At 41.8% G+C, this 26,096-nt stretch overlaps 2 protein-coding genes across 5 annotated transcripts; one reads left to right on the forward strand and one right to left on the reverse strand.

The window, feature by feature from the left end:
- Positions 1–6: 6 nt before the first annotated feature.
- On the reverse strand, positions 7–3,462 carry NHP2 (NHP2 ribonucleoprotein). Its single transcript, XM_054976012.1, has 4 exons — positions 3,255–3,462; positions 3,054–3,123; positions 2,150–2,255; positions 7–836 (listed from the first exon to the last, which is right to left on the reverse strand). Exons 1-4 carry the CDS (start codon positions 3,409–3,411, stop codon positions 711–713), a joined length of 459 nt encoding a protein of 152 aa, XP_054831987.1. The 5' UTR covers positions 3,412–3,462; the 3' UTR covers positions 7–710.
- A 177-nt stretch (positions 3,463–3,639) lies between these two features.
- Positions 3,640–25,739, forward strand: BRD8 (bromodomain containing 8). 4 transcript variants are annotated; one of them, XM_054978109.1, is made up of 22 exons: positions 3,640–3,687; positions 5,017–5,113; positions 5,792–5,861; positions 8,119–8,168; positions 9,301–9,423; positions 9,530–9,610; positions 10,725–10,789; positions 11,243–11,379; positions 11,717–11,914; positions 13,841–13,985; positions 15,975–16,184; positions 16,620–16,921; positions 17,736–18,188; positions 18,832–18,925; positions 19,095–19,141; positions 19,521–19,735; positions 20,088–20,180; positions 21,322–21,390; positions 21,898–22,075; positions 22,355–22,459; positions 23,110–23,154; positions 25,357–25,739. In XM_054978109.1, the coding sequence occupies exons 1-22, from the start codon at positions 3,669–3,671 to the stop codon at positions 25,414–25,416; spliced, it is 2,856 nt and encodes a 951-aa protein (XP_054834084.1). In that variant the 5' UTR covers positions 3,640–3,668; the 3' UTR covers positions 25,417–25,739. The 4 variants fall into 4 exon arrangements, with proteins under 4 accessions (XP_054834084.1, XP_054834087.1, XP_054834086.1 ...); XM_054978110.1 differs by having other exon boundaries at positions 3,665–3,684; XM_054978112.1 differs by lacking the exon at positions 15,975–16,184.
- Positions 25,740–26,096: the final 357 nt, after the last annotated feature.

Below are 26,096 nucleotides of genomic sequence, written 5' to 3' on the forward strand. Positions count from 1 at the left end.
GGTTTTTATTGCAGCTATAGCCAGAACTAAGAAATTACTTCTAGGCAAACTAGCAATCATGTTGTAGGAAAGGAAAAAGGTTTCAACATATGGTATGACTCAGTGGCGAAGCCAAGTTACTCTTCTCTCATTGCTTGCACTATACAGTAGTTTTGTAGTTTACAGAGGGAAATGCAAGTCCCACCCTTCTAATAAAAGGGATGGAGATGACTTGATGTGACAATTTTAGTCTCTCTATACAAATTAGCTTATATTTGTAAATGCATTAAGCCGTCTTTGGAGGGGGGAGCAGCTATTAGACACCTAATCTGTTCAATTAGATAGGGTACAATATTTTAAATTAGACACTGAACAGCCTTTACAAAAAGTACCAACATTTTAATTCTTAGACTCCCAAAAGGAACACATCTTCTTACAGAATTGAATAGTAAACTTAGGCTAGTTTGGGTGCAAAATACAGTCACTAATATGCACCACTTTGCAGCTCTTGCTATGGAATATGTAACTGATATTTTCCAAGTCAGCAACTAAACTACCTTTTAAGGCTGGTAGTGCCAACTACGGTATTCTGCACAAAGAGAACAGAACAACAGAGCCAGCTGCTGTACCCATACTTTTAAAATCAGTGTTCAAATCCTGTCTCACTTGCAGAGAGGCTGCAGGTAGGGAGCATTCAAGTCTCTCTGAATAGCATCTTCCATCAATGTTTCTCACAAGGGGAGAGGAAGAGCCTCCACCTCTTCCAAGCATTCATCATAAGCTTCTTGGTATTCTTCATGCGGCTTGATCATAATCACACAGGTTGGGCGTTTTGAACCTGCAGCTGCTCCCAAGTCCTAAGAAGAGAAACCACAGGAAAGCAAAAGTCATTTCCCAGGTCACGTGTGATAGTTTCCCATTACCTTACAGCAAGCACACATCCCCACTGCAGCACAGCAGACTACAGACCAATTCATATGTATAAGTAATGTTAAGATACATGTTAAGTAAATCCATGTTTCAGATGACAAGCATGAAAAGGTAACTGTTAGAATGCAGCACTACCTGATACAAAGAACAACTCATAAAGTGAGCACTATAACACGTGAGAATGAGTGGATAAAAAAAGTGGAAAAGATTTCAGCAATAGTATTCCAATAAAAGAATTAACATTTTGTTAAGGATATCAGAACTCAACTTTTGATACAGAGAGGCAAGATTTCCCTCCTATCATACAGGGTTTTGAGATTCTGGCTATGACCATTACTGAGGATAATCTAGCTAACTTAAATGCATGCAAATTTAAGGTACAATGCTACCAGACAGTACTACCCATAGTTTTCAAAATTGCTATCTTTAAAGAAGATCTAGTACTGAAGATTATCCTTTCTATTCTGATTTCATGTCTGAGCATAGGTCAAGGAAAAACTTAAAAGCGTAGTTTTAAACAGTTTCTAACCAATTGTTCAAACACCATGTTATTAAGAAGTGATGATTCGCTGTAATAATTTATGCTATAATTTAACTGCTATTACAAGAGTTTTGCCATACTAATGTTAAGGTTATTCTGCTGGTTTGACATAATTAGGATTCCTAGATTTGTATTCTTTATTTACTTCTTTTATAACTTGTCTTTCTTCTCAATGGAGACCCAAAACAGCTTATATCATTCTTTTCCATTTTTATCATCACAACCCTTTGAAATAGGTTAAACTGAGGGTGCATCACAGGTTTACCCAGCACGCTTCCATGGCAGAATAGGAATTCAAATCTTGGCCTCTTGTATTCCATTCTGATCCTCTTAACCACTATACCACACTGGCTCTATTCCACCTTTTTAATGGAACTTAAGGCTGCTTATAGGAGGCTTCCTTAAGGAACTCTATGCAATGCAAGCATTGTGTAGATGCGCCTATCTTCAGCAAAGTTACTATTATCATATGCTTTCTATCTATACCCTGGAACCCATCCTATAACTGTACAGTATTATGTTGATGTTGTTTTTATACTGTAATGACCTGCACTTTCAGACCAGAAAAGAACAGAGTGACCGGAAATCACCAGCTTCATAGAACCTGCACAGTTTCTCATGGCAACATTCAGTTTCACTTAAGAGCCGTAGGAAAGAAGTTTAACTACGTCCTTTCCTGTACTCTTAATTCTACAGTACCGTTTTGGAGGGAATATAGACGTATGGAAGGCTCCTGTCTTCACACATGATGGGTATGTGACAGTAAACATCAATAGGTAATGTGTCGCCTGCAAGGACTGTAATCCTGTTGAAAAGAGAAGCAGTGAGAAGCTGTTAATAAGAAAATGAAAACTTGTAACAGTCCTACATGTTTTCTCCACATGTAATTATATATCCTTACTTAGGGAACAAAAGACCTTCAAGTGGCTAGGGGTGGGGTCGGGCTGGCCCCTTTGTGAATGGGAACTTTGTTCCCTGATCGTCATACCGGGCTTTTGAGCGGATTAGAGCCTTGCATAGTTTGGTTCCAAACTGTTGTGCTAAAGGCTTCACAGAGGAGGTGTTCTTGAGGAGGGGCAATAAAAAAAGTAGCACCAGGCAGGCTTTCTGGGATGCAGTTACTGGCATAGGAAGCCAAGGACAAAAGGTATCCTTACTGAGGGAACAAAAGACCTTCAGGTGGCTAGGGGTGGGGTCGGGCTGGAGGTCAAAGAATAGAATGATCAGCTGTATCAAAAGCAGCAGAGAAGCAAAGGCAAGAGACCTTTGAATTAACCCAAAAAGAAATCAGTGTATTTGCTAAAAGAGTTTAAGTCCAATGACATCTTAAAATCCAACAAAAGTTATTCCACTATGAACTGATAAGTCTGAATTCCCTTCTTCAAACGTATGAACTGCCCAATGAATCAACTCTATAAAATGCACGTAATGAAGCAAGGTTTGGTTCAGAATTCCATTTTTCTTGAAGGTACCGCTGGACACGTTTATTTTGCTGCAACATAGCTACCTCCTTGGAATGTACAAAGCGTAATAGACATATGTGTAAGCCTATCAGATGCAGAGGACGGTACAAAGCATGAACTACACAAATAAGCCTCATTACCCTTTCTCGCCTTTGTTGATGAATTTCTGGACCTCTTTCACGCCTCGCCGGATCTGTTTCTGCTTCGCCGCTATAAACAAAACGGGAAATTTTTAATACGAAACCGGCGAAGCTTGAGAGTCCTGAACAGGGGCGCGCCTCCCCCCCGCCCCCCCGCCAGACCAGCTCTTCCACACCCGCCTCCCTCGGACGGCCCCACACCTTTCTTGATGCACTTGTACAGTTTGCGCGTGAGCTTCCGCGAGGCCAGCGGCCGCGCAATCGCATTCACGTTCTCCACCAGCTCTTGGTAGGATCGCTCCGGGGCTGCCTCCGGCTCCAGCGCTTCTCCAGACTCCCGGCACTTGCTTCGACCCATGGCCACGAGAGAAGAACTACAGGCTTCTCGGGTCTTTCAGGTGCGCTTCCGGTTCCGTGCCATAGCAAAGAACTCTGGGAGAAAAAAAAATCTAAGTTCTCTCCACCCTATCGCCAATCAGAGCCTTTTCGCCTGAATTAACCAATAAGAAAGCGGCTTTGAGAACAAGGTACCGCCCACTGTTCAGCCGGAAGGAGCCGTCAAGCGTTGTAGTTGGTTTCCCGGCAAACATCGCGTCTGGTTTCTCCTTCAAGAAGATGGCAGCTGGGACGGGTAGTGAGTGCGGGGCTTTCTTTGGGGACGGTGGGCGGGCTATAGTGGAGAAAAGGGCTTTTTTTTTAAATCAAAAAGAGTCCAGTAGCACCTTTAAGACTAACCAATTTTATTGTAGCATAAGCTTTCGAGAATCAAGTTCTCTTCGTCAGATGCCTGATACAGAGACTGGTCAAATACAGAAGAGCAGGAGAGAGAAGAGGCAATGGGGGGGGGGGGGGGAAGGGAGCAATCAAAACATTCCTTTGCTAGTATATGTAAACATCTCCTTTTAGTGTGTGTATCAGTTGGCTTCAAAGGAGTTTGCCCTGTTAGTTTGTAGAAGCCAAACAGCTAGACCATCCAATACCAATGCAGTATGGGCCTTCGATAACCACAGCTCTCCCTGCCAGATGCATCTGACAAAGAGATCTGTGGTTCCCGAAAGCCCACGCCAGGTGCCACTGAGCTCCCCCAGACCCCACCTCTGTAAAGGAAATCTGTTACCTGTGGTAATGTGATAACCATTCATAGTCCCTATTCAGTCCCAGCTTGACAGAGTCAAATTTGCATATGAATTCCAGTTCAGCAGCCTCCCCTTGGATTTTGTTTTTGAAAGGTTTCTGTTGAACTACAGTGACCTTTAAGTCTTTGATGGAATGTCCTGGTAGATTGAAGTGTTCTCCCACTGGTTTCTGGACGTTTCCATTTCTAATGTCAGATTTGTGTCCATTTATTCTTTTGCGTAGAGGTTGGCTGGAATTCTCCAGATATGGATTCCTTGTAAGGTGATATGTCCATGAGAGTTTTGAGAAGCTTGATCAGTTGATAGGAAAATGGCTCCTGACCTTACGGTTTATCTCTGGGAAGGTGATTTAAACAAATTGGGTAGAGAACGTGCAGAAACTTTAGCTCAATTCACAGGTGCATGAGAATAAGATGGTAGAATGAGTTGATAATGGAGTGATAGAATGGATCATATCACTCTAGGCTAGTAATAATATAATTCAGTGGTAAGTGTATCTTTACATAGAAAAACTCTGTGCAAATAGAAGACTAGCATAGCTAAAAGTACTGCTCCTGTAACTTTGTATACTATACTGCTTTTCTGCTTTTTTTTTTAACTTAGAGGAGCATACAGATTCTGTAGTTTTAAGTGGTACTTCTCATTCTGTCATCTCAGCATTCTACCACCACATTACCATACGGTGTGTATGAAAAAAATGCCTTAGGAAGGACCCTGTTGTTGAGTGTAGGAGGTGGCAGGAATTGTTGGTGGGGTGTCACTGAGAAGAATCCCTTTCTGGGGAGCGTGATCAGGTTGCAACACTGCTATTTACTTTTTCTTGTCAGAGCACAAGCTGCTGAGTGCTGGACCTACAGAGCCATGGTCTATCCGGGAGAAGCTATGCTTGGCATCTTCTGTCATGAGGAGCGGGGATCAGAACTGGTGAGAGACATGCTGCTGTTGCTTTTGAGAACCTGCTGCTAAACACTTTTCCTAGTAGTGTCCTAGGAAGTATTTGAGTGGATATAATTTAGATTTGGCCATCTGCACATATGCTAGCCTTCATGTGTAGATTTAGCAATAGTGGTAACAATTGAAGGGGAAAGGTCTGCTATGTTAAGATATCACATGATGAAGTTGATAACACATTCACATCTGTTTTTGTCTGAATGTTAATGAGATATGTATCACCCACACTGATTTAGATAGTTGGCAACACAAAACTGTTTGGCTTTGAAATGTTTTTGCATAATAGCTGTTCTGAGAGCTGTGAGGCTCCGAGATCTCAGAGCAATTTTTTGAGCAGTTCTCCTTATAGCTGTTTCGGTATCTTTTGTAGTGCTCCGTGTTTAATCCAGTTCTTTGTTTGTGGAATGGGATAATTTGGAATCAGGTGATTAGATGAAATTACTGAACATCTAGTGATGGTTATTCTGGATTTCAGTTGTTAGAAAGGATGGATATGGGAGGATGTTAATGTAACAGAGAAGAAGAATTTCTGATTAATGTAGAATTGCTTGTCATTTTAAATCTGAACTTGTATATGTTTCCTGAGCAAGCTACTGTTATAGCTTTCTAGTACAGGGAAGGTAAATCTTAACTACCTTTTTTTATCTGTAGGGTGTCTGTCAGCAGAGCCATCAAACCCTTTGCAGAGCCAGGCCGCCCACCTGACTGGTTTTCTCAGAAGGTAAGCTGCTTAAATTTCCCCATTGCACAGAATGGTATTTCATTTAATCATGAGGAAATATGTCCATGAGTGCATTGTGTGGATCTGCTCCAATGCTGAAGTAGACATTAGAAAATCTTAGACAGCAAGTTTTTTTTCCCTAATGGAAAATCTAGGAGATTTTTCTTACTTATAATGACTTTTCCAGTTTTTCCAATGGAAAAATTAGGAAGTACTGAAAAAAATCTCCTGTGAAATATTTTCTTTTTGAGTGAGAGAACCTTGTCTTACAAAACATTTCACTTGTTCCAAACATACAATATAAAAAGATCTGAGGACTCTTAAGTTTCATTAGAAAATAAGTATTGCTTATATTTATGTTTCTTCCAAACTTTTTGGAAATTTCACATCTCTAATAAGTGCATTGCACCCTTCCTTTCAGCAGTAGTGATAAGTAGTGTGATAAGTTCATTCATTCCTTTATTTGATTTATGTCCTGCCCTCCCTGAGAGTAGGATCAGGGCGGGTTACAACAGATTTTAACAAGAGCGATCAAGGCAGTTAACAAATATAAGCATAAACATCCTATAAAGTACAACTCTTAATTAATCAGTCATAAATAAACAAAACAGTGCTAGCATTTTTATTACAGGTGGCAAGTGAGAAAAAAAATACTTTGCCTCCTCAAACACAAGTTAGAGTTGCGGTCCCTTTTCAAGGGTTGAGCAGGCAGGGGTGGACTGGCAAGTGGAAATGCTCAGCCTTCATAGCAGTTCTCCCCAGGCAGAAAGGCAGCAATGGGTTGCAACCTTTTCAAGGGTTGAGCAGGCAAGGGTGGGGCTGGCAGGTGGAAACACTCAGCCTTCATAGCAGTTTTTCCCAGGCAGACCTGGGGAGAACTGAGGGTGTTCTAGGTGCATCCTGTAAAGTGCAGGCATCCAACATGCTGCCCATGAGCCAAGTACAGCCCGCCTGGGTTGTTTAGCAAAATATTTTGCATTGTATACAATTACATCATAAAACTGGGGCATTAGGAAGAGGTACTGACAAAAGAAAATAGGTATGAATAAAGTCTCCAATGCACTTAACTTGACTTGGATTTACTGCTATGCTCTCGACTCCAGTATTTAGTGACTATGTTGACATTACTGAGTGGGTAAGATTGCAAGCAGATGCATGATGCAGAGTCTTGTAGTTCCTGAGGCCCACCACTGAAGAATCTTGGATTCTTTTGCTTTAGAGAGAGGTGAGTGCAGGGAGCATTTCCCAGATACTACTGGTCATATTGGATGATGGACAAAGGGAGCCTATTCTCTTTCCAGCAGCCAGTATAGCAAGCTTGATTCTACACAGTCCCTCACTGACCATGCTTTCCTGTGCAGAAATCAATGGGTTTAGACTGGATAGGATTGCACTGTGAGTAGCCTATGTGTAAATCAGATGTGCAAAGGGCACATCTAAATTTTTATGGGAACGTTATTTTTCTCCCACTTCAAACTGGTTTTTATGAGCAGTGCACCATACAGAAATTGGTTCTTTCTAACAGTAGAGTTTGTTTGTTAATTAGCTGTCTTTACTTCAATGGTGCTCAAAAAGCAGTTAAAAACAGTGTTACAGTTAAGATACATTAAGCAGCAGTCCTAAATAAAACATCTTTAGCTACCTCCTGAAGCTAGAGAGTGAGGTGACCAGGCACACCTCCCTGGGGTGTCTGCATGGGACTGCCACCAAAACGTCCCTCTCCTGTGTACCCACCAACTAAGCCTGCAGGGCCTCTCCCTGTGATCTCAACTCCTGGGCAGGAATGTAGGGGAGAAGACGGTCCTTCAGATAAAGGATAAAACCACCATCTTGAATTGGACTCAGGAGTGGATTGGCTGCCAGTGTGGTTGCAGTAATATTAGGGATCACATGTTCTCAACAGCTGGACTTGACCAGCAGTCTAGCCATAGCATTCTTGTTGTCAGGACAGGCTATCCCTACTTGTATATCCTAAAATGACCTCCTAAAATCCTCTGCTACCAAGCCCCTCTATGCACCCTACAGTCCATGCCTTTCTGGAAGCAAACCATATACATTCAGTGATTGTTGTCTCAGTCTGATAGCCCTGCATATACAGTGATCCATATAATTGGTCATCCCTTGACCATATCACTGAGAACAGCTTAAATATGTGTTAAGCATCTTACAAATTATCTTAGATTTCTATCGGAGTATGAAGATGCTTAACATTATCTGTCATTTATTGTTCTCTGAGAATTGTATGTTTTTTTTCTAGCACTGTGCATCTCAGTATTCTGAGCTCCTGGAGACAACAGAGACTCCTAAGTGAGTGCAGAGGCCATCATATGACATTTACATTTATTTTCTTTTTAAGTGGGCAAGATATGAAAATCTAAGGAAGATATTGTGCATTGGCAAATGATGTAGCTATTTTAGATTTGGAATGGCAGCTTAGACATGAAAGGCGTAGCTTGGCTTTCTAACCACCTTTTTGTTCTGTTTGGCCCCTGGCATCCTGTATGTGCTAAATATTGTGGTGTGTATGCATTGTTACTGTATGTTCAAGGCACTGATCATATTGAATCACTGTGTCATCCATCTTGAGTCTCTGTAAGGCAGACTATAAATAACATAAATAAAAATATACAGAGATTTAGTCACAACCTATCTCCCTCTCCTCTACTTCTTTTAACTTGTTAGTTTCATTGAGTCTGTGCAGTATTCTTACACATGCAGTTGCATGTCCCTTCCCTCCACATCCCAGTTTCTGATGATCTTGTGAAGTTTGAAGCTTTTTCTGCCAAAATTAGTTTAAATAATCTTCAGGGTGCTTTCTCCCTCTGCCCCATAACTGCTGTGGCATATTGTAATCAGCTATTCCTCTTGTCCACATACTTGTGATTTTTACAAGTATGAGTAGGCAATTCCTTTGGCTGCCTGTGTGTCTAGTAATATTTTCCTTCCTTTTATACTTCTTTCAGTCATGTAATAATCAGAATCTTATTGTTTACACATTGTACCTCATAGAAAACTGTCTACCTCTGTCCTGCTTTCATTTATTTGTTAAAATTGTGTGTGTGAATTCTTCACAATGATTAGGGAAGCAGGCCTCTTGAAATGTTTGTGGCATAGTTTCCACTTTTTTTGGTATGGCATTCCAAAGTGGCTGATTGAAGCAACAATCCTAGGTATGCTGACTTGAGTTAAATACCTTTGAAATCAAACTTGCTTTCAAGCAAGCAGGCATGTAGGTTTGTGCCTTAAGAGCTGTAGTTGACTGCTTAGGTATAAACTGGTATTTTAATATGAAAGTTCCAGTGAGTTGCAGACAAGCAAAAAGGGAAATAAGCATGAACAGCGGGGGGTGGCCTTGGTGAAGAGAAAAGCTACTCTATATAGTAGGATTGTGCATCATTGTAATGGTCCCTAGACTATTTTCCCTTCTTTTTTGGTGCAGAAGAAAGCGTGGTGAGAAAGGAGAAGTAGTAGAAACTGTGGAAGATGTTATTGTGAGAAAACTAACAGCAGAACGGGTTGAGGAGCTGAAGAAGATGATTAAGGAGACACAAGAGAAATACAGGTATCTACTAGTTAAGTCAGAATGTAAAGCACTTGAAGTCCACAGATGCTTCAGGGTGGGTTGATAATGACATGGAATGTAACATCTGTTTGTGTTGTCTCTGCAGGCAACTGAAGAGAGATGCAGAACTGATTCAGGCGGGGCACATGGACCACAGGCTGGAGGAACTGTACAATGACATTGTGGTGTGGGTTATCTTATTATTTTTGTTACAATTCTCTGAGATGACATATATGAGTCCTAGGGATTGGAAACATAATCTTTATTAGAACAACAAATATTAATCATCACTGTACTGGATACTTATATCAATTACAAAAAACAAATTCATTTCATTGGCTGTGTTCTGATGTCACTCTTTGCTGGCATTAAGCCATGATGAGTTGCCAGGCTTACATGTCTTTCTCACTTTTCTCCCCATTCCACCTCCCTCTCCCCGAGAATTCGAGTTAGAAACTAACTGGTCACTTGTAACACATGAATGCAGAGGCCTGTGTTAAGGTGAATTAGTCCCAGTCACACGACCAATAATCTGCAATTCTAAACTAGAGTTAGTTTCAAACCATGATTATTTGCATGAGAAATGGGGGTGGGGGTGGGAAAGGTGCATGTGTGAGCCTGGGAACAAAATAAGTGTGTGCATATCCTGTGTTAATGGTGGATAAAAGTGGTATCTGAATCTAGTTGGTCACTAAGTTGACCAACTTTAAAAAATTGTTACAGGTTAGCAATGTTAGGTATGTTTTCTTCACATGTGAATGATTGTTTGAACAGTTCTTCTCTTTAGTGTTTATCCTAGAGCAGAAAGGTCAGTCTATGATTTCCAAATTAATAAATTAAAATAGAAAGAAAGCAAAGCAAAGGTAGCTGTTCAACAAAATGCAGTTGTTGCTAACAAATGACATTCCAATGAAATAAAAAAGTGATTAACCTATATAGCATTCTTAGCTGCATGGAATATGGACAGTATTTAACCAGTTAATTGACCATTGAGTCATCTTTCTTTAGGCCTTTGCTGTTGTTCTAAGCCTATATTGCACAGACAGGGGTGGGGGGTGGGGCTCTTAAGTGTGCATTGAAGATATCCTCTGTATTTCAAGCCCTCATGCCTTTTGGAATAAAGCTTTGAGGAAAGTTTGTAGAAAAAGATCTGACCTGCTGACTTCTTAGGTTGTAGATAAGAAATCACATTTCAGAGTTTATCGTTGTTTTATAGCTATTCTGAGCTATGTAACTCATAGTATTGATGGGAAAGCTTTGATTAGTACCCAGTAACTTTGAGGTTCACTGAATTTCTTTAGGAAAAAAAGAATGGAAGAAGAGGAGGCGGAAGTGAAGAGGAAAGCGACTGATGCTGCTTATCAAGGTTAGCATCTTTGTTTGCCTATTCTACAACATGGCTTATAAGTATGAAAATGAGCAGTAAAATCAAGATAGAAAGGAAAGGGCCTACAGAAGCACTTGATCAATATGATTTGCACAGACTCTCCAGTGTATGTAGAAAATGGTATACTGCCCTACACAAGCTTGCAGAGTTGGAGCATGGGTTTTGACATGGGAGTCCTAAGGCAAGGTAGAATGCCAGTGTTATTCTTTTAGCAGTTAAAAAAATAGCTGTTATACGATGGCTAATGGTCAATATTTTACCTAGCTATTGGGAAAGTTTGCTACCACAGAGGCTATATGATGCGAGTAGCCAACAGGATTCAAGGTATAACAGTAGCAGCTGAATATTTGATGTGGTTGACAATCATCTCATTTTGTACTGGGATTTCCTGTTTCTCAATGTGACTGTCTTTGGAATTCAATTTCCTTCCAGCTCGTCAGGCAGTTAAGACTCCATCACGAAGACTGCCAGGAATGATGGTCCGCTCTCCAGCAGGTTCAACCTCACCAGGAGGAGACTACACTTTAGGGGATTTGTCACAGCCTGCTGTGGAAGAGGCTAGTCCAGGGGTAAGGATTTTGCAAAAATGAGAAGCTTAGATTATTTAGGCATCTCTACAGCTCTCCAAGGTGAGATGGGCTGTATGCCTTTCTCCACATTTTTTTTTCTTTTTTGTCAACCATTTGTCCAGAGAATGTAGTCTGCTTTGTGGCAAGGAAGTGGAATATATTATGGTTAGTGTAGAAATATAAAGGCAGAAATAGACAAAGGGTTAAGGGGAATAAGAATGATGGAGGAGGTGCTTGGGGTTTGCTGGGTCACTGGCCCTGGTGGGGGAGGAGTCAATGGGACTTGTCAAGATAATGAGGATGTGGCTTTGAACAGTGTGGTTTTTCTCTTTCTCAGGTAACTCCAGGGACTTTGCCCAGCACCCCAGTTGCCTCCTTCATTGGGATCCCTGACACCCCTATGGGCTCCACCTCACTGGATGCCCCCATGACCCCAGTCACAGATGATTCAGCCCAGAAAAAGATGCTAGGACAGAAAGCAACTCCGCCTCCTTCTCCTCTGCTTTCAGAGCTGCTGAAGAAAGGCCCCAGGATGGTATGGAGTTCACTGCTTATGTGTGCAATAGTCCTGGTGAATCTCTGTGACTGACTTTCACTACAAAGGGCAAAAACATATTTTTTGAAAAGAGAACTTAAATAGGTCTCTGACCTGTGGTGAGACCATGGCTCAGTGACAGAGCATCTGCGTGACTTGCAGAAAATCCCAGGTTCAATCCCCAATATCTCTAGTAGGAGGATCGGGTAGTAGGTGATGTGAAAGACCTCTAAAACCCTGGAGAACTGCTGCCAGAGTAGACAATATTGACTTTGATAGAACAGTGGTCTGACTTGATATAAGGCCTTGTCATGTGTTTAGGTGCTGGAATCACCATATTTATGTGCATTTTTTCTAGGCACGCAGAGCTTTGCTTACATGATCTCACTCCTGAAGCTGGAGAGAGAGAGAGAGAGATGGGGAAAGAGGCTTTCCCAGTTCTCTTCTCCACAAGTGTAGCTGAGATAATGTTTGAGCCAGGAATTTCTAGCTTGTGGTTTGTGCCCATAACCACTGTGCTACACTCTGTGCTGCCACTGAGGCAGTACAAAGCTTGTTGAAGAAATCAGTTGCAGATTGCTCATAATTTTAATTTGTGTATAATTAACAGTTTTATAATTTGTAATGCCTACTTCCTGCTCTTACATGGGGCTTTCAGTGCTCTTCCATCCAAGGAGGCTGATTAGATCAACACCCAGTTAACTTTAGCAGTACCACTACCGTGGATGCTTCATCCAAGGTAGTGGTGCTTGGCCCATTTTTAATAGGTACCTTTTAAAAAGTTATACATTTTGTAAGCCATGTCTAGTTTTGGGAGAGGTGGCGCTAGAAATGTCTTAAATTCTGCCACCACTGATATGTTATTGGTGTGAGAAAAGGGGACTAATCCAGATACATATGCTAAAATAAAATATGCATCAGATATATTAAAAAGATGACAACTGAATCAGTGCAGTAATACAGGTAATCTTTCATAATTAGACAACCATTTCTTTGCTATTCACATGTGTATAATTTTCAATGGTTTGGATGTCATATTTGCACTTAGGTTGCAATATTTTCCCCTGCACAGGCACAATGGCTGCATGCAGAAGTATCCCTAAAGGGCTCATCAGAGCTCCCCCCCTCAGTGCCATTTCTTCCTTGCCCACCCTTGGAACTTGTTTACAGGTTATTAAGGGAAATGGAGGGCACACTGTGGAGATGGAGGAAAAGAGCTCCCACAGGGGTAACTTGTGCTGCCTGTATGGCATTCCCATGTATAAATGTGGGGTGTTGGTGGAATCTCTAGGCTCTAAGGGGATCCTATGTTTGCAGATACCACACCTTTTCACAAAGAAGGATCATTCTCTTAATATATACAGGATATCCTGGGTTTGTTTTAGCATATATATTTTGGATAGTCTTCACCTTCTAACTTTTGGTGGCATACCTCATCCCCTTTTGTATTACTTTTGCATGCTAGAATGACATTTGGAAAAGTTCCCCTACTGTTTCCAAGTAAAACCCTGAATGTTAACCTTTTTCTTATTTCCATTTGAAATGAGCGTTTGCGTGTGGTGTAGCATTTTAACTAAACAAGTTAAATGAGCTCAGACAACAAGCATCTAAGTAGTTTCTGAGAGATGCAATCATTTTTCTCTGTGGTCCAAAAAAAGAGAGGATTTTTTTTGTTCAGATCCCTCACCCCCACCCCCACCGTGTTTGCATGGTGCTGGCTTTGTTCATGTTGCACAGCACCTTGATTTTGTGTTACCAGGTAACACCCAGAGGATATCAGCAGAGAGATAGCAAGTGTTTGAAAAGAGGGTTTTTGGTGTGGAATACTGCATCTGGATATGGAGGAGAAACCTTATATTGTATATACAGCATTGGAGTTGATGAGACTTGATTTTTAACACATAAACATCATCTGTCCTTTGACAGGGTAATGATAGCGAGATGACAGTGGTTTCTGGTCATGCAAGCAGCTCTGGTATCCTCCTCGATATGGGAGGGGTCCTTCCAGTACTGCATGGTGGTGAAATGCAGTTAGGTTCTACTACTGTTCCTGCATCTCCTGCTGCTTCTGGTAAGTCCCAAGAACGCTCCTGTTATTGTTCCTTCTTTTCTTACCTTTTATATTGTTGGGGGGTGTTCCTAGTTTTTTAAAAAAGCTTTGATTCTATGAAAGAAAGGCCTTAAAAGGGAAGTTGATTTGTGTGATGACCAGATTTTTTAGAGGAGAGATTGTGTCTGTTGGGTGGCTTTAATCATCTCCCTCTTTTGAGAATGGCTTTCACTTGTCTGCCATGTTAATTTTAGAATTGTCCCTTCTCTTATCACTTGACTCACTAGCTCCTCATTCTTCTTCATCTGTGTGTTCCCTCCAGTCTAATGGTACATACTGCATTGTTCATCCACATAATGCTTTCTCTTTCTATCCAATTGTCCTTTCTATGTTTTTGTTCTTTGTCTTTGGGATTCTCTTGCTGCTGGTATTTGCTTTGCCACTTCTTTGTATTCAAAGCAATTCTTCAGAACATCTGTCTTAAATAATCCCAATAATCTCTTGTGGTTGATCTTGTTTGACTGAGCTTTTTAATTCCCTATCTCCTCCAGTTCCCTTTTCCTGCTTGTACTGTGTCTTCTGGGTTGGCCTATAGGACAGGCAATTTTTTTTTTGTTTCTGATTGTGAAGTGAGGTTTTAAGTAGCCCTGGAATCTGAACTTTGATTTTAAGAGGTTTTCTAGCCCCTTACACATATGAAAATAAGGTTAAAAGTGTGAGTCATGTTTGCAAAGCTCTGAGAAGCTTGAAGAGGTAGGGTGGCAGAGAGGAGTGCAGGGATGCTAGTGGCTCTTGTGAGTTGCAGATGTCTGCATAGCCCTCTGATTTTTACTTGCATCTGATGAAGAGAGCTGTGGTTCTTGAAAGCTTATGCTACAAATAAATTGGTTAGTCTTAAAGGTGCTACTGGACTCTTTACTGATTTTTACTGCAAAACATGTTAATCTTTATATTTTATACAACCTGCACAATTCATTTTTTCTTTGTGCTAACAATGCCCTGAATTTGGCACCATGTATACACAGCCCTGTCTTTAGAGCTCTGTATCAGACTGGGTCTACTTTGCATACCTTGTGCCATAAAGTCTTGACTCTGATGGGAGAATTTGACTTCCCAAGTATCTTGGTCCTTTTAAAAATAAGTAATCGTTATTACAATAATAGAATATGAGAAACTTACTAGAGGAAGTAGAAATGTAAATATATGTAAAAAGTGGGATCTGTGGGTTGGAGTAAACAGTCTGTCAGCAGAAAGTGCTGATGGTAGTGAATCTTTCCAGCTTTTCCCAGCAACCATTTCTGACCTAGGAGAATGGGAAAGTGGGGAAGATCTATGATCATTGTGTGAGAGGATTGCTAGATCCAGCCATATCAGTTGAAGCCTGAGGGGTCAGAAGGAGACTTGTGCATGGCGTCTGCTAGTTAGAGGTAGTAAAACTCTGAAAACCAGTGCCAGGAGGCAACATCAGAGGAAGATCTTGGCATCTGTGTGCTGTTGTTGGGCCTCTAGAGTAACTAGTTGGCTCTGTGTGAGACAGAATGCTGGACTAAATGAACCACTAGTCTGATACATTTCTTCTTACGTATGTTCTTATACTTCCCTAGCTTCCTTTTGATCCGTATCAATGTTCTGTGAATTCTGTAAGCCTCCTAATGTTGAAATGTGAATAGGCAAATCAAGAAATATTGCACTAATATTCATAATTTTTCAGTGTTCTAATAATGAGTGGATTTACCCCAGATTTGAGTCTGCTAGCTACTGAATGGATTTTTGTTAATGTGATACCAAGTGCTGCCGGGCTTGAGGGTTGAAATCATAGTGACTTCGGGAACTGCTACAGATTTCAGCTGAATCCAAAGGCAGCTGTTTGTATCCAATTTTGCATGTGTGTCATAGTTTACAGCCCTGGAGCGTAGCTTGTACAAAGAGCCCAGGGTCTGCTTGCTTTGTTGGTCTCTGTAGCTGTTGCTTCTTTGCTAATGTGCCTTTCCCTTCTTAATACTTCGTTAGGTGCTCCTACTCTTTCCCGCCTTTTAGAAGCTGGTCCAGCACAGTTCACCACATCGCTTGCTTCCTTTTCTGCTGTCACCAGTGAACCTCCAGCCAAACTTCTGCCTCCCCCTGTAGAATCCATGTCTCAGACAACTATTGTCACGGTACCCACACTACCTGCACCAACTGCTGTGCCACCAACTGCAACTCCAGAAAGTGTAGTGTCAGGTGCGTCCTTGCACTCATATGTCACTTGCTGCCTTAAAGAAGATTTCCTTTAGGGTCAAGTCAGCAGAAGGGGTGTATGAACAGGGGCTTTGGGCACCTCCTAACTGTAGCAAAATGTTTGATCCCAAGACTCAAGTGGGGGGACGGGAAAATAACTGGCCTGAGATCATCAATAAGACATACTTGGGGTTTCAGTAAAAGTACAGGAGTAACTGAAAGAAGGATGAATTGGGATGAAGGGAGTGACGGGAACAAAGCTAGGCTATGATGCAAAGAGAGTTCCTGATTGAAATCCATCTGTTAAGGGGGGAAGAGACACCACCCTGTATGTGCCTTTGATTTGGGGCTGTAGAATGCTTTTGATTTCTTGATCTGACCCATGCTGCTGGTTGCTGCAGCTGCCAGGCTTTCACTTGACTTGTCACTCTTGTCCAGTGAGTCAGCCCAACACGTGTGTTTCCATGGAGGCAGTGTCCGATCCTCACTCTGTGACAGTGTCAATGGACAGCAGTGAAATTTCCATGATCATTGACTCCATCAAGAAGGAATGCCTGGGCTCTGGGGCATCAGTTGCTGTAGGGACTTCCAAAGACCACAGCATGGATGGGAAGGAAGATCTAGATCTAGCTGAGAAGATGGACATTGCAGTTTCCTATGCAGGGGAAGAGCCTTCCTACACTGGAGAAGAACTCGACTTTGAGACAGTTGGGGATATCATAGCCATAATAGAGGACAAGGTAATTATGTGTATAGCTTTAAGAGATCCCCTGATTTCCCCAAGGCATTTATTCTCTGGTAGCTCCAGTTTTGTGCTCAGAGTACTGAACCATAATGCGGTTCATATGTTGTAAGGCTCTTATGGTGTACATGAGGACTTTCAATCAGATAGTACTGGAGGTCCCCCACTGGGAACTCAATTCCCAGGTACATGTTGGCTCAATTTTTATTATGACTATGATGTGCAGGGAGAGAGTGCTTAAGCCTGCTTTCCATCCCCAGGTTGCTCTTTTCCCCACCAGAAGTGTGGTCCCAGAGAGCTGCTGTTTGCCCCATTGGGGAATGCTGATGGCTACACATAAGTCTCCCCAACCGAACAAACATAGGCTCCCCAGGACACTTCAGACTGGGAAAATGACATGGTGAGAGGAAGACTTAAGCACCCTTTCCCCATGTGCTGTAGTCCCAATCCAAATTGGAAGCTTTAGGTGGGGAACTCTTTGATCATGTGTGTTGACCAACCACATGGACTTGTTATAACTTTGTGAATTGGCCATAAAAGTGACCAACAAGAGAGGTCTGCAGATTTTGGCTAGCCTTTCTGACCAATACAACCCAGCCTCTTCCCTGGCTCTGGAAGGTCTTGTCTCTGATGTGCTTGGAGCATCTTCAAAATGTACCAAACTTTCCTTCTTGGTTATGGCACCAAAACTTTGGAATTCCCTCCCCCTGGGAGAAGGCTCTTTCTCAGGTTGACACCTGTCCAGCCTCAGATGATGGGTGCACCTGAAGCATTATGTCATGGCTTGTTAACACTGCATGTCTTTGATATAGGTGGATGACCACCCTGAAGTGTTGGATGTAGCAGCAGTTGAGGCTGCTTTGTCTTTCTGTGAAGAAATCGAGGATCCTCAGTCACTGACTAGTCCCTGGGAGCATCCAATCCAACGAGAACATCCAGTCCAACAGGAGCATGAGAAGCAGAATCAGATTCCCCAAATGGCTGTGACCATAAAGCAAGAGAGAGCTGACTGTGAGGAACCTGAGGCTAAGGGGATCAGAGAGCTAATGAGCATTGGGGATCTGGGGACAGAAATAAAAACAGAGCCTGCAGAGCAGGAGCAGATTCATTTGGGCTCCGAGGAAGTGACTCGAAGAAATGAAGCCCCTGAGCTGAGGAGCCGTGTTTCTGAGGATGAGCAGGTCACCGTTGCTGGTGTTCAGAGCTCTGAAATGGAGACAGAATCTACAAAAGAGGAAGTGCCTCATGGTTCAGTGAAGACAGAGGTATGTGGTTGAGGCTTCCATGGGACTATTATGTGGGTAAGTGAAGAATGAGAGGATAAAAGAGAGGCCCTGAGTTTGATGCTGTTTTCAGTAACTATGCGTAGTGCAGAGAACTGGCAATTTCATTTGTTGGCCATATTCAAGACTGTTTACCACATATAAAACAATATGATTCCACACCCAGGCAATCCCATATTCCATTGCATTTATGCCTATACAGTTCTTCTGCTTGATTCATTTTGCTTTTGCTAGGCAAGTGATGGGGCATTGATTACTAAAGCTTCAACCCCACAGAAATCTTCCTCAGCCACTCTCTGGATTCTGAGGTTACTACCCTCACACTTGCAAGTACTCCTTTTTCCATTGCATTTTTTTTAAATAGTGAAAACTGAGACGCTGAACTCTTCATCCAGTGCTATATTCTGCATTTTTATTTCACTCCTACAGGACTTCAGCATGCACACAGCTCTGACTATATGTTAAGTCTTTGGGGAAACAGTTGCCTGAATGTGGAAGGCTTTTATGTGTATGCCACTGCGTTGCTGTTGCTCTCTTTATAGTCCTAATCATATTTGATGGTTTTATGGTGAGCTCTGGACAAAAACTGGTCCTAATACTCAGGACATTCCGTGTTTCTTCCTAGCTCCCCCTTGATGATGAGACTTCCTCTCCACATGTTCCAAGTGCAAGTGAAGACTCCTCACAGGCAGACCTTCACCATAAATATGAGCTTTCAGGTAACCTGGCTGGGTTAATGGGGAGAGGGCGTTTGCAACAGACTGGCGGGGAGGGAGGGCACGTGGGTGGTATCTGATGCCCTGGAACGCCTAGTGAGTGGCGGTTTCAAAATAGGTGGAGCAACGATAACTACTCAGAGTACAGCTGTTCATATTTTTCCCTCCCCAGAATCAATGAAGGAGGAAGCCCAAGCTCTTTTTGAGAACCAGATGAAGGTATTTTGTTTAATTCAGAATCACTTGTGACATGTGCAGGTTGAGAGTAGTTTGCTGTTAAGAGTCCAGAGGTGAAGGTAGCCATCTCAGGAGAATGCTGACTATTTAGAAAGTGTAGACTGGAAGGAAAGTCTCAGTTAATCTTTCTGTGAAGTAAGGGTCCAGGCCTTCATTGTAGTTTTTAAGGGGCAGCTAGCTGAAAAGAACTTCTCCCAGTTTTTTTCTGGCTGTGATGGGGATGATTGTCCACGTTGACTCCAGAATGGCTTTGCAGTAGTCCTTTTGTTTTCTCCACTGCTGTCATCTCTGGAGGCTGGCCTAGGTGCTGTTGCTGGCAGCTGGTCATGCTGATTGCTGGAATTTTAATCCTGTACCTCAGGATGCTCAGGGTGAAGAGGATGAGGAGGATGGTGCCAGCGAGGCTGCCAGTCTGGAGGAACCCAAAGAGGAAGATCAGGGTGAGGGGTATCTTTCAGAAATGGACAATGAGCCCCCTGTGAGTGAGAGCGATGATGGCTTCAGTATCCATAATGCACCTTTGCAGTCTCACACACTGGCTGACTCCATCCCCAGCAGCCCTGCCTCCTCACAGTTGTGAGTATTGGTGAACCTACAGCTACTTGTAGACATTCAAGATCATACTGCTACCCTCCTGTGAGGTTTAGGACTATATGATCTTTTGCCCGTTGGTCTGTAGTGTGAATTAGCTTTGACTCCTATCGTTGTAAGGCTTTTCATTAAAAAAATACTTGTATTGCTGTGTGTAGGAACTTCATAGTTAGACTCCAGCTGCTAGGAAGCCAGTCATCCTCCTCTAACTTGCATGGAGAAATGTGGGCAGGTGGGGCCTGTTTTCCTAGGAGTCCTGGCTAGTTGAACTCTGTCTGCTGTGGTTTAGTTTTGGAGCCTTTGTGTCCTGTTCTAATGCATGCTTTTCCCCTTCCAGTTCTGTTTGCAGTGAGGATCAGGAGGCCATTCAAGCCCAGAAAATTTGGAAAAAGGCAATCATGCTGGTTTGGAGAGCAGCAGCCAATCACAGGTAAATTGACAGCCCCAGGACTGTGCTCCAGCACAGTGGTAAAAGGGAAGACCCTGCCCCGCCCCCCACTCCCCCCAGTGTTTCGGATAGTAGAGGGAAGATTTGATTCTTCAATTTCTCCAATATTTGAAATTTCCATGTGAAATTTTAATGCAAATCTGGCACCTTCTGTGACATTCTGAGAACCTACAGTGTCACTTTGAAACAGAAGCCAGAAACTTGATTATGCCTTCATGGCTATAGTGGAAAAAACAGAGGAAGTGTTGGCTGACCAAGTCCCAAAATTCATGAACAGCATTAGCAGAGGTTAAGTTGGCTGAGGCTCATAGGAAACCCTCTCCCCCCGCCCAATTTTGAAACTCCATCCACCAAAAAATGAGGTTATTACTATCCCTACAGGCCCTTCAGGTTGAATTTAAATTTTTTTCTCTTGCAGAAGGCCTTTGAGCTACATTAAAGTAGGATGCAATCATTGTTGAGACAATTTTTAATATTTGCTTATTTTTGTTTTTATTATTTATTTGTTATTGTTTTGCTAATTTATTTAATTATATTTATAATCTGTTCTCCCTGTGAGCAGGCTCAGAGCGGAGTACGACATATATCATAATGTTAGCATAAAGCATAAAAACAAGATAAAACCTCTAATACAGATTACTTAAAAACAGCAGCACACCTAATTGCGCAACCTTTGAAACAGAACCCATGGGGCCGATTAGCCAGCTACCAATGGACAGCAATGGCAGGAGGGTTGAGGAGGCCTCAGCCATCATACGCCTGGTGGAACATCTCTGTCTTGCAGGCCCAGTGGAAAGATAGCAAATCCTGCCGGGCCCAGGTCTCCACAGACAGAGTTCCACCAGGTTGGAGCCAGGGCCGAGAAAGCCCAATTCTACTTACTCAATTTGACAGAAATGGTCCAAACAAATGGACAAAACATGAACAATTTCTTTGTGTGACTCAAGTTGCAGAATGTGCGGTTTCAGACCACAGAATTCCTTGGCTCTAATGTATTGAACAATGGATGGGGATACTGGTCAGTGCTGCTGCAAATGGGAACTGTGATCCAGTGTCTACTCAGTTTTCAACAGCCAGTCATGTCATTTTATAAGGACTCGCTGGTGCTTCTTTCTTTATACAGATACGCCAATGTCTTCTTGCAGCCTGTGACTGATGATATAGCGCCAGGATACCACAGTATTGTACAGAGGTCAGTAACCCTTCTATACTATTGTTGAATCACTCTGTTATGAATCGGTACTGATTCTGATTCAGCCTGCAGACTTTATGGTATAAAGCAGGCTTTGCTCACTTAAATCTTGGGAAGGTCTATTCAATCTAGTATCAGTACAATCAATAGCTGCAGTAATCATTTTATGTATTTCTTTAAAATATTTAGATCACCCTTGTTCAAAGCAGCTTACAACAGTTAAGTATGAGTAATTGAGATTGAAGCAGCAGAAGGTGAAAAGGGTCGAAAATATGAAGCATCAAATGAAAACAAGTTTAAAACTTGTGATATAAATAAAGAATAATATAAGGTAGAGTAAAGCATCAGCACAAAGTAGTAATGAAATGACTCAAGATCATCGTTGAGATAATTGGATTCTTGGCATGGACAGAAGGGAAGAGATTGGCTGGTTGTTCCCAATTTTTCGAAGTATTTTTTAAATAAATCCTATTATCAATGCTAACAACTTGATTGTTCTATTGACAGGCCAATGGATTTATCAACTATTAAAAAAAATATTGAAAATGGGCTGATCCGGACCACAGCAGAGTTCCAACGAGATATCATGCTAATGTTCCAGAATGCTGTCATGTACAACAGTTCTGACCATGATGTATACCACATGGCTGTGGAAATGCAGCGAGATGTCTTGGAGCAGATTCAGGTAAAGGCACAGTCTGAAGTCTTTGGGGCAGTATTCATGTCCTGGTTTGGTATGGGGGGTACTGAGCAAAATAAGGAAGAGGCCTGCTTCTTTTGGCAGAATCAATTGACTTGTCAGATCCCCATAGAAAGAAATCAATGTGCTGTCTGACCATCCCTGCCTATTGACGTGACCAATCCCAAGCTCACGTAAAAAGAAAGCAGGCTTAGAAACACTAAAAAAGCCACTAACTTGAATTCATGTTGAGAACCCTAATAGCTGTTATGTGGTTTCTTGCAGCAATTTCTAGCCACACAGCTGATCATGCAGACGTCTGAGTCTGGGATCAGTGCAAAAAGTCTGCGTGGACGAGATTCCACTCGGAAACAAGATGCTTCAGAGAAGGTGGGGGCTAATGAGCTGGTGATCCTTGGTTGTATTTGGGGTAGATGGTTTCAAGCATTTGGTATATGCATCCACAAGGGTGGGCTTAAAATAGCTTTGGAAGCCAACTAAAAATCTCTCTTGTAACAGAAGCATGGTCTCCTTTTTTGGATTGGTAGTCCTTCACTTCCAGCAGCCTTTAGACTCCAGTAAGCGGAAAGGTTATCTTAATCTTTGAAGTCAAAGGTTGCTGCCAAACAAGGTGATTCACTCTGTGAAGAGCAGTTCCAGGCTGTAATCTGAGTGGAGAGCTTAAAATCAGATGGAATCAGAAAATTTTACTTACTGAAAATCAGAAATGAAAAATTTTACTTATCAGCGCTAAGCCCAACTCAGGTATATTCTTTGTGAACTGGGCACCCAAATATCAGGTAGCTCCCAGTTCATCAAAGGACAAATACAGACTTGCTGAAGGAAATTCATTGTCCTGGAGCATTTTCTGCAGCCACATTAGTGTCCCTTGGAATTTGGTATCTTCAGCTTGTCTGCTGTGTGCGAAGTTCCCCTTAGAGCAGATGGGACTGAGTTTTGAATAGCGACTGTGGAGGCCAAGCACTTAGCTTTTTAGTGCATGTTCCTGTCAAATCTAATCACTGTTTGTCTTTTAACAGGATAGTGTACCCATGGGCTCTCCTGCATTTCTCCTTTCCCTCTTTGTAAGTATTTAATTGATTCAGTTTTGCATAGTACATCTACAGAGGTATAACACTGTGTGATAAAGACTTTCTAATATTACTACAAGATTAGAGTTATGTCGAGGTGACTGAAGTATAATACGAGTCTACCTCCTTGGGCTCCAGTGTTCTGTTAGTGACTATACTGCAAAGAAGGAGAGTTTTTATGATTTTCAGCTTCATGCCACTTCCTTTCTTTTTCCTAACTTGTGTTTTGAGTTAGTGTAGAGTGCAAGAATCTTACTTCTGCATCTTGCTTTAAGGGAGAAGTGACACAATGCTGTCTGTGTTACTTAGAATTTAGGCTCTCTCTGAGATTCTCCAGAATCCTATTTAAGGTCTAAGTATTTATTTCTAAAATGTGCATCCCTCATTATTAACCTACAGAGTTCTCAAAACACTTTTCGAAAGAGACAACACAATAAACATGTAATAAAATTCCAGGACTAGATTAAGATAGACAGCAAAGTACAGTGTCTAAAATGAAGCAGCTTCATAAGATACAATCACATTCTTCTAGCATGAAAACCTTCTTAAATAAGGTGATTTTGATTAGCTTCATAGAACTCAGGATGGAAATGGCTAGGCTACTTCCCTTAATATGGAATTCAAGAGAGAAGGTATGTCTCATAGAAAAGACTTTATATCTAACAGTTCATTCCCAAAAGTACACAGAGCAGCTTTCCCCAAAGGGTTCTTTGTTAAAACATTGGAGTTTTATTGAAATTGGGTTGTATTGGTTTACCTAGGAAGAGCGGCACTTTATAAAATCTCTGTATATTTTGCATTAAGTAGAATTAATGGAAAAATGGAACACACTTTGTAAAGACTTGATTCTTTTTATCTTTCATGATGTCAGGTTTATCAAAAGTCTGAGCCTTTTTGTCATGTTCTGTAAAGATATCTTCTAACTAGTTAACAAAAGATGAAAATGTATTAAAACAACTTTAAGTTTCCACATACCTTTTGTCCATTGAGTTCAGATACTCATGTCATGAAGGTGAATAGCAAGTGTCTTTTCTAAGCTTCCTTTGTCTGGGCATTTCTCGGAAAAGCAACATATTGAATGTATAATTTCAGTCACTTCCATTTCATTTTGTACATGAGGATGTAGAGCACAGCAGTTCTTCTGATTCCAGTCTACAATTAGTTTTGGTTGTCCAGTTAAGATACTAAGTTCAAATCCCAAACCTGCCGATGGATTAGTTTTGTGACCATGAACAGAAACTAGCTGTCATTTGAAGTTTGCATTTTGTAAAATTTGCCTAATTGTTAATTAAGTATTATACAAAGTTGTTTCTGCTGTTTTGACCCTTTAAGAATGGGACGTTTAAACAGGCACCTCTGATAAAGAGAAAGCAAGTTACACATAAGTAGCAGTTTCTTATACACTTTGCAGAACTCTGTCTTCAAGTCTTGGCTGCCTCTAGCACACTCCAGAGAATATAATTTACAAAGGTGTGCATAGTGAGGAGATTAAAGGAGTATTCACTTGCTCCTTCCACAGCTATGGAGGCAACCATTGATTGAATAGTCTGTAAACCTCATTGAATCCCAGTGAGAAGGGCAGACATAAATGAAGCTAATAAGGATGACTGTGTTTCTGCATTTATTTATCTGCCGAGGAATTATTTCAGCCAATTTTTCCTCAGCCCAAGATAATTGGGGGTGGAGGGGTTGTGTCGTCTTCTAACATTTGTCTGTTAAAGGCAGAACAGCCTGTGAGGAAAGGCAGCCAGTTGGACAGGGCAGCAGATGGAAGTAAACTCTCTCATTGCCCTACATTCATGGAAAGCTACTGTGAGGAGATGCTAGGGAGATAGTGCCAGGGCCATGCACGTGGAAGAGAACTTCTATAAAGATCAGCAGTTGGACCAGGTATGTTAGTCAGCATTCTCTTCAGCTCACTGGAAGAAACAACTTGGAGCTTTTCATTTGGGCCAAAAGCAGCACTGTGTATCCTTACCAAAAAGAGTCCCCAGGCATACCTGTCCATTGCCACTTCTCCCCTCCATTGACACACACACACTACAACATTTCATGGGGGAGTAACACTGCTGCAAGGTCATTTAGAAAGCAGAGCAGCATTACCTGTTCACGTGTTGAATCTCTCGTGATAACATAGATGGTAATCTGTTTGTCTTGGCCTAAGGCTTACTAACAGTGCTTGGTTTCCCCTTCTAGGATGGGGGAACCAGAGGGCGCCGTTGTGCTATTGAAGCAGACATGAAGATGAAGAAATGAAGCAAAAGGCAGCAGTCTACTTGCTCTTTGACTGGACTCAAGAATAGAAACAAGTACCTTCCTGATAACAAGTGAAAACTGCTACAGACAGGAAAGGGCAGCTTCTGGGACTTGCCTGTCTGCACATGAGGGTAGCTTTCTAAAACGTGTTACCAAGGGAAATCCCAGGAGCAAGCCAATGGCCCCACTGCCTGTTGTAGGGCAGCACTACTAGGACTCTTAGTGTCCTCCTATTAGCAGCAATTGGTGGCTAGAATGTATTGTAATGTGAAGTGTACATATTTTTTGTATTAGTGGAGTGTAAATGTGTATAATAAACTCTAGTAAAGAATCCTTGTGTAATCACGTGTTATTATTTGTTGCTGCATTGATTTGTGTATATCTCTGCTGGGAAAATCAAGTTTGTGTTTAAGCACTGACATACTCTTGTTTTATGTTAATCTAGTCCTGTATTTCAGTTACATAGGCACATGGTAGCTTCTGAATGTGTCACCCCCTTCTGAACTTGCAAGTTTGAGTCCAAGGGAAAGCTAATGTGATTGAAGACCTTAGGCGGGAGCAGCTCTTGTGAGATACAAGGGCATACCGAATTATTTCAAATACACACGTTCCCACTAGTTGAAACACATGGAAGTAGGATATAATATGGGCTGTTTTCACATGTCGTTAACGTGCAACGT

Source organism: Eublepharis macularius, chromosome 4, assembly GCF_028583425.1.
Source record: "Eublepharis macularius isolate TG4126 chromosome 4, MPM_Emac_v1.0, whole genome shotgun sequence".
NCBI lineage: Eukaryota > Metazoa > Chordata > Lepidosauria > Squamata > Eublepharidae > Eublepharis > Eublepharis macularius.

Bases quoted from the DNA above. Each gene is read 5' to 3' on its own strand.
- NHP2 (XM_054976012.1), bottom strand. From the start codon at position 3,411: ATGGGTCGAAGCAAGTGCCGGGAGTCTGGAGAAGCGCTGGAGCCGGAG. The intron at 3,124-3,254 runs GTGTGGGGCCGT...TTTTGTTTATAG, and splicing joins GTACAAGTGCATCAAGAAAG to CGGCGAAGCAGAAACAGATC. The intron at 837-2,149 runs GTACTGTAGAAT...TTCTCTTCTTAG, and splicing joins TCTATATTCCCTCCAAAACG to GACTTGGGAGCAGCTGCAGG.
- BRD8 (XM_054978109.1), top strand. The intron at 21,391-21,897 runs GTCAGTAACCCT...TTCTATTGACAG, and splicing joins TACCACAGTATTGTACAGAG to GCCAATGGATTTATCAACTA. The intron at 22,460-23,109 runs GTGGGGGCTAAT...GTCTTTTAACAG, and splicing joins AACAAGATGCTTCAGAGAAG to GATAGTGTACCCATGGGCTC.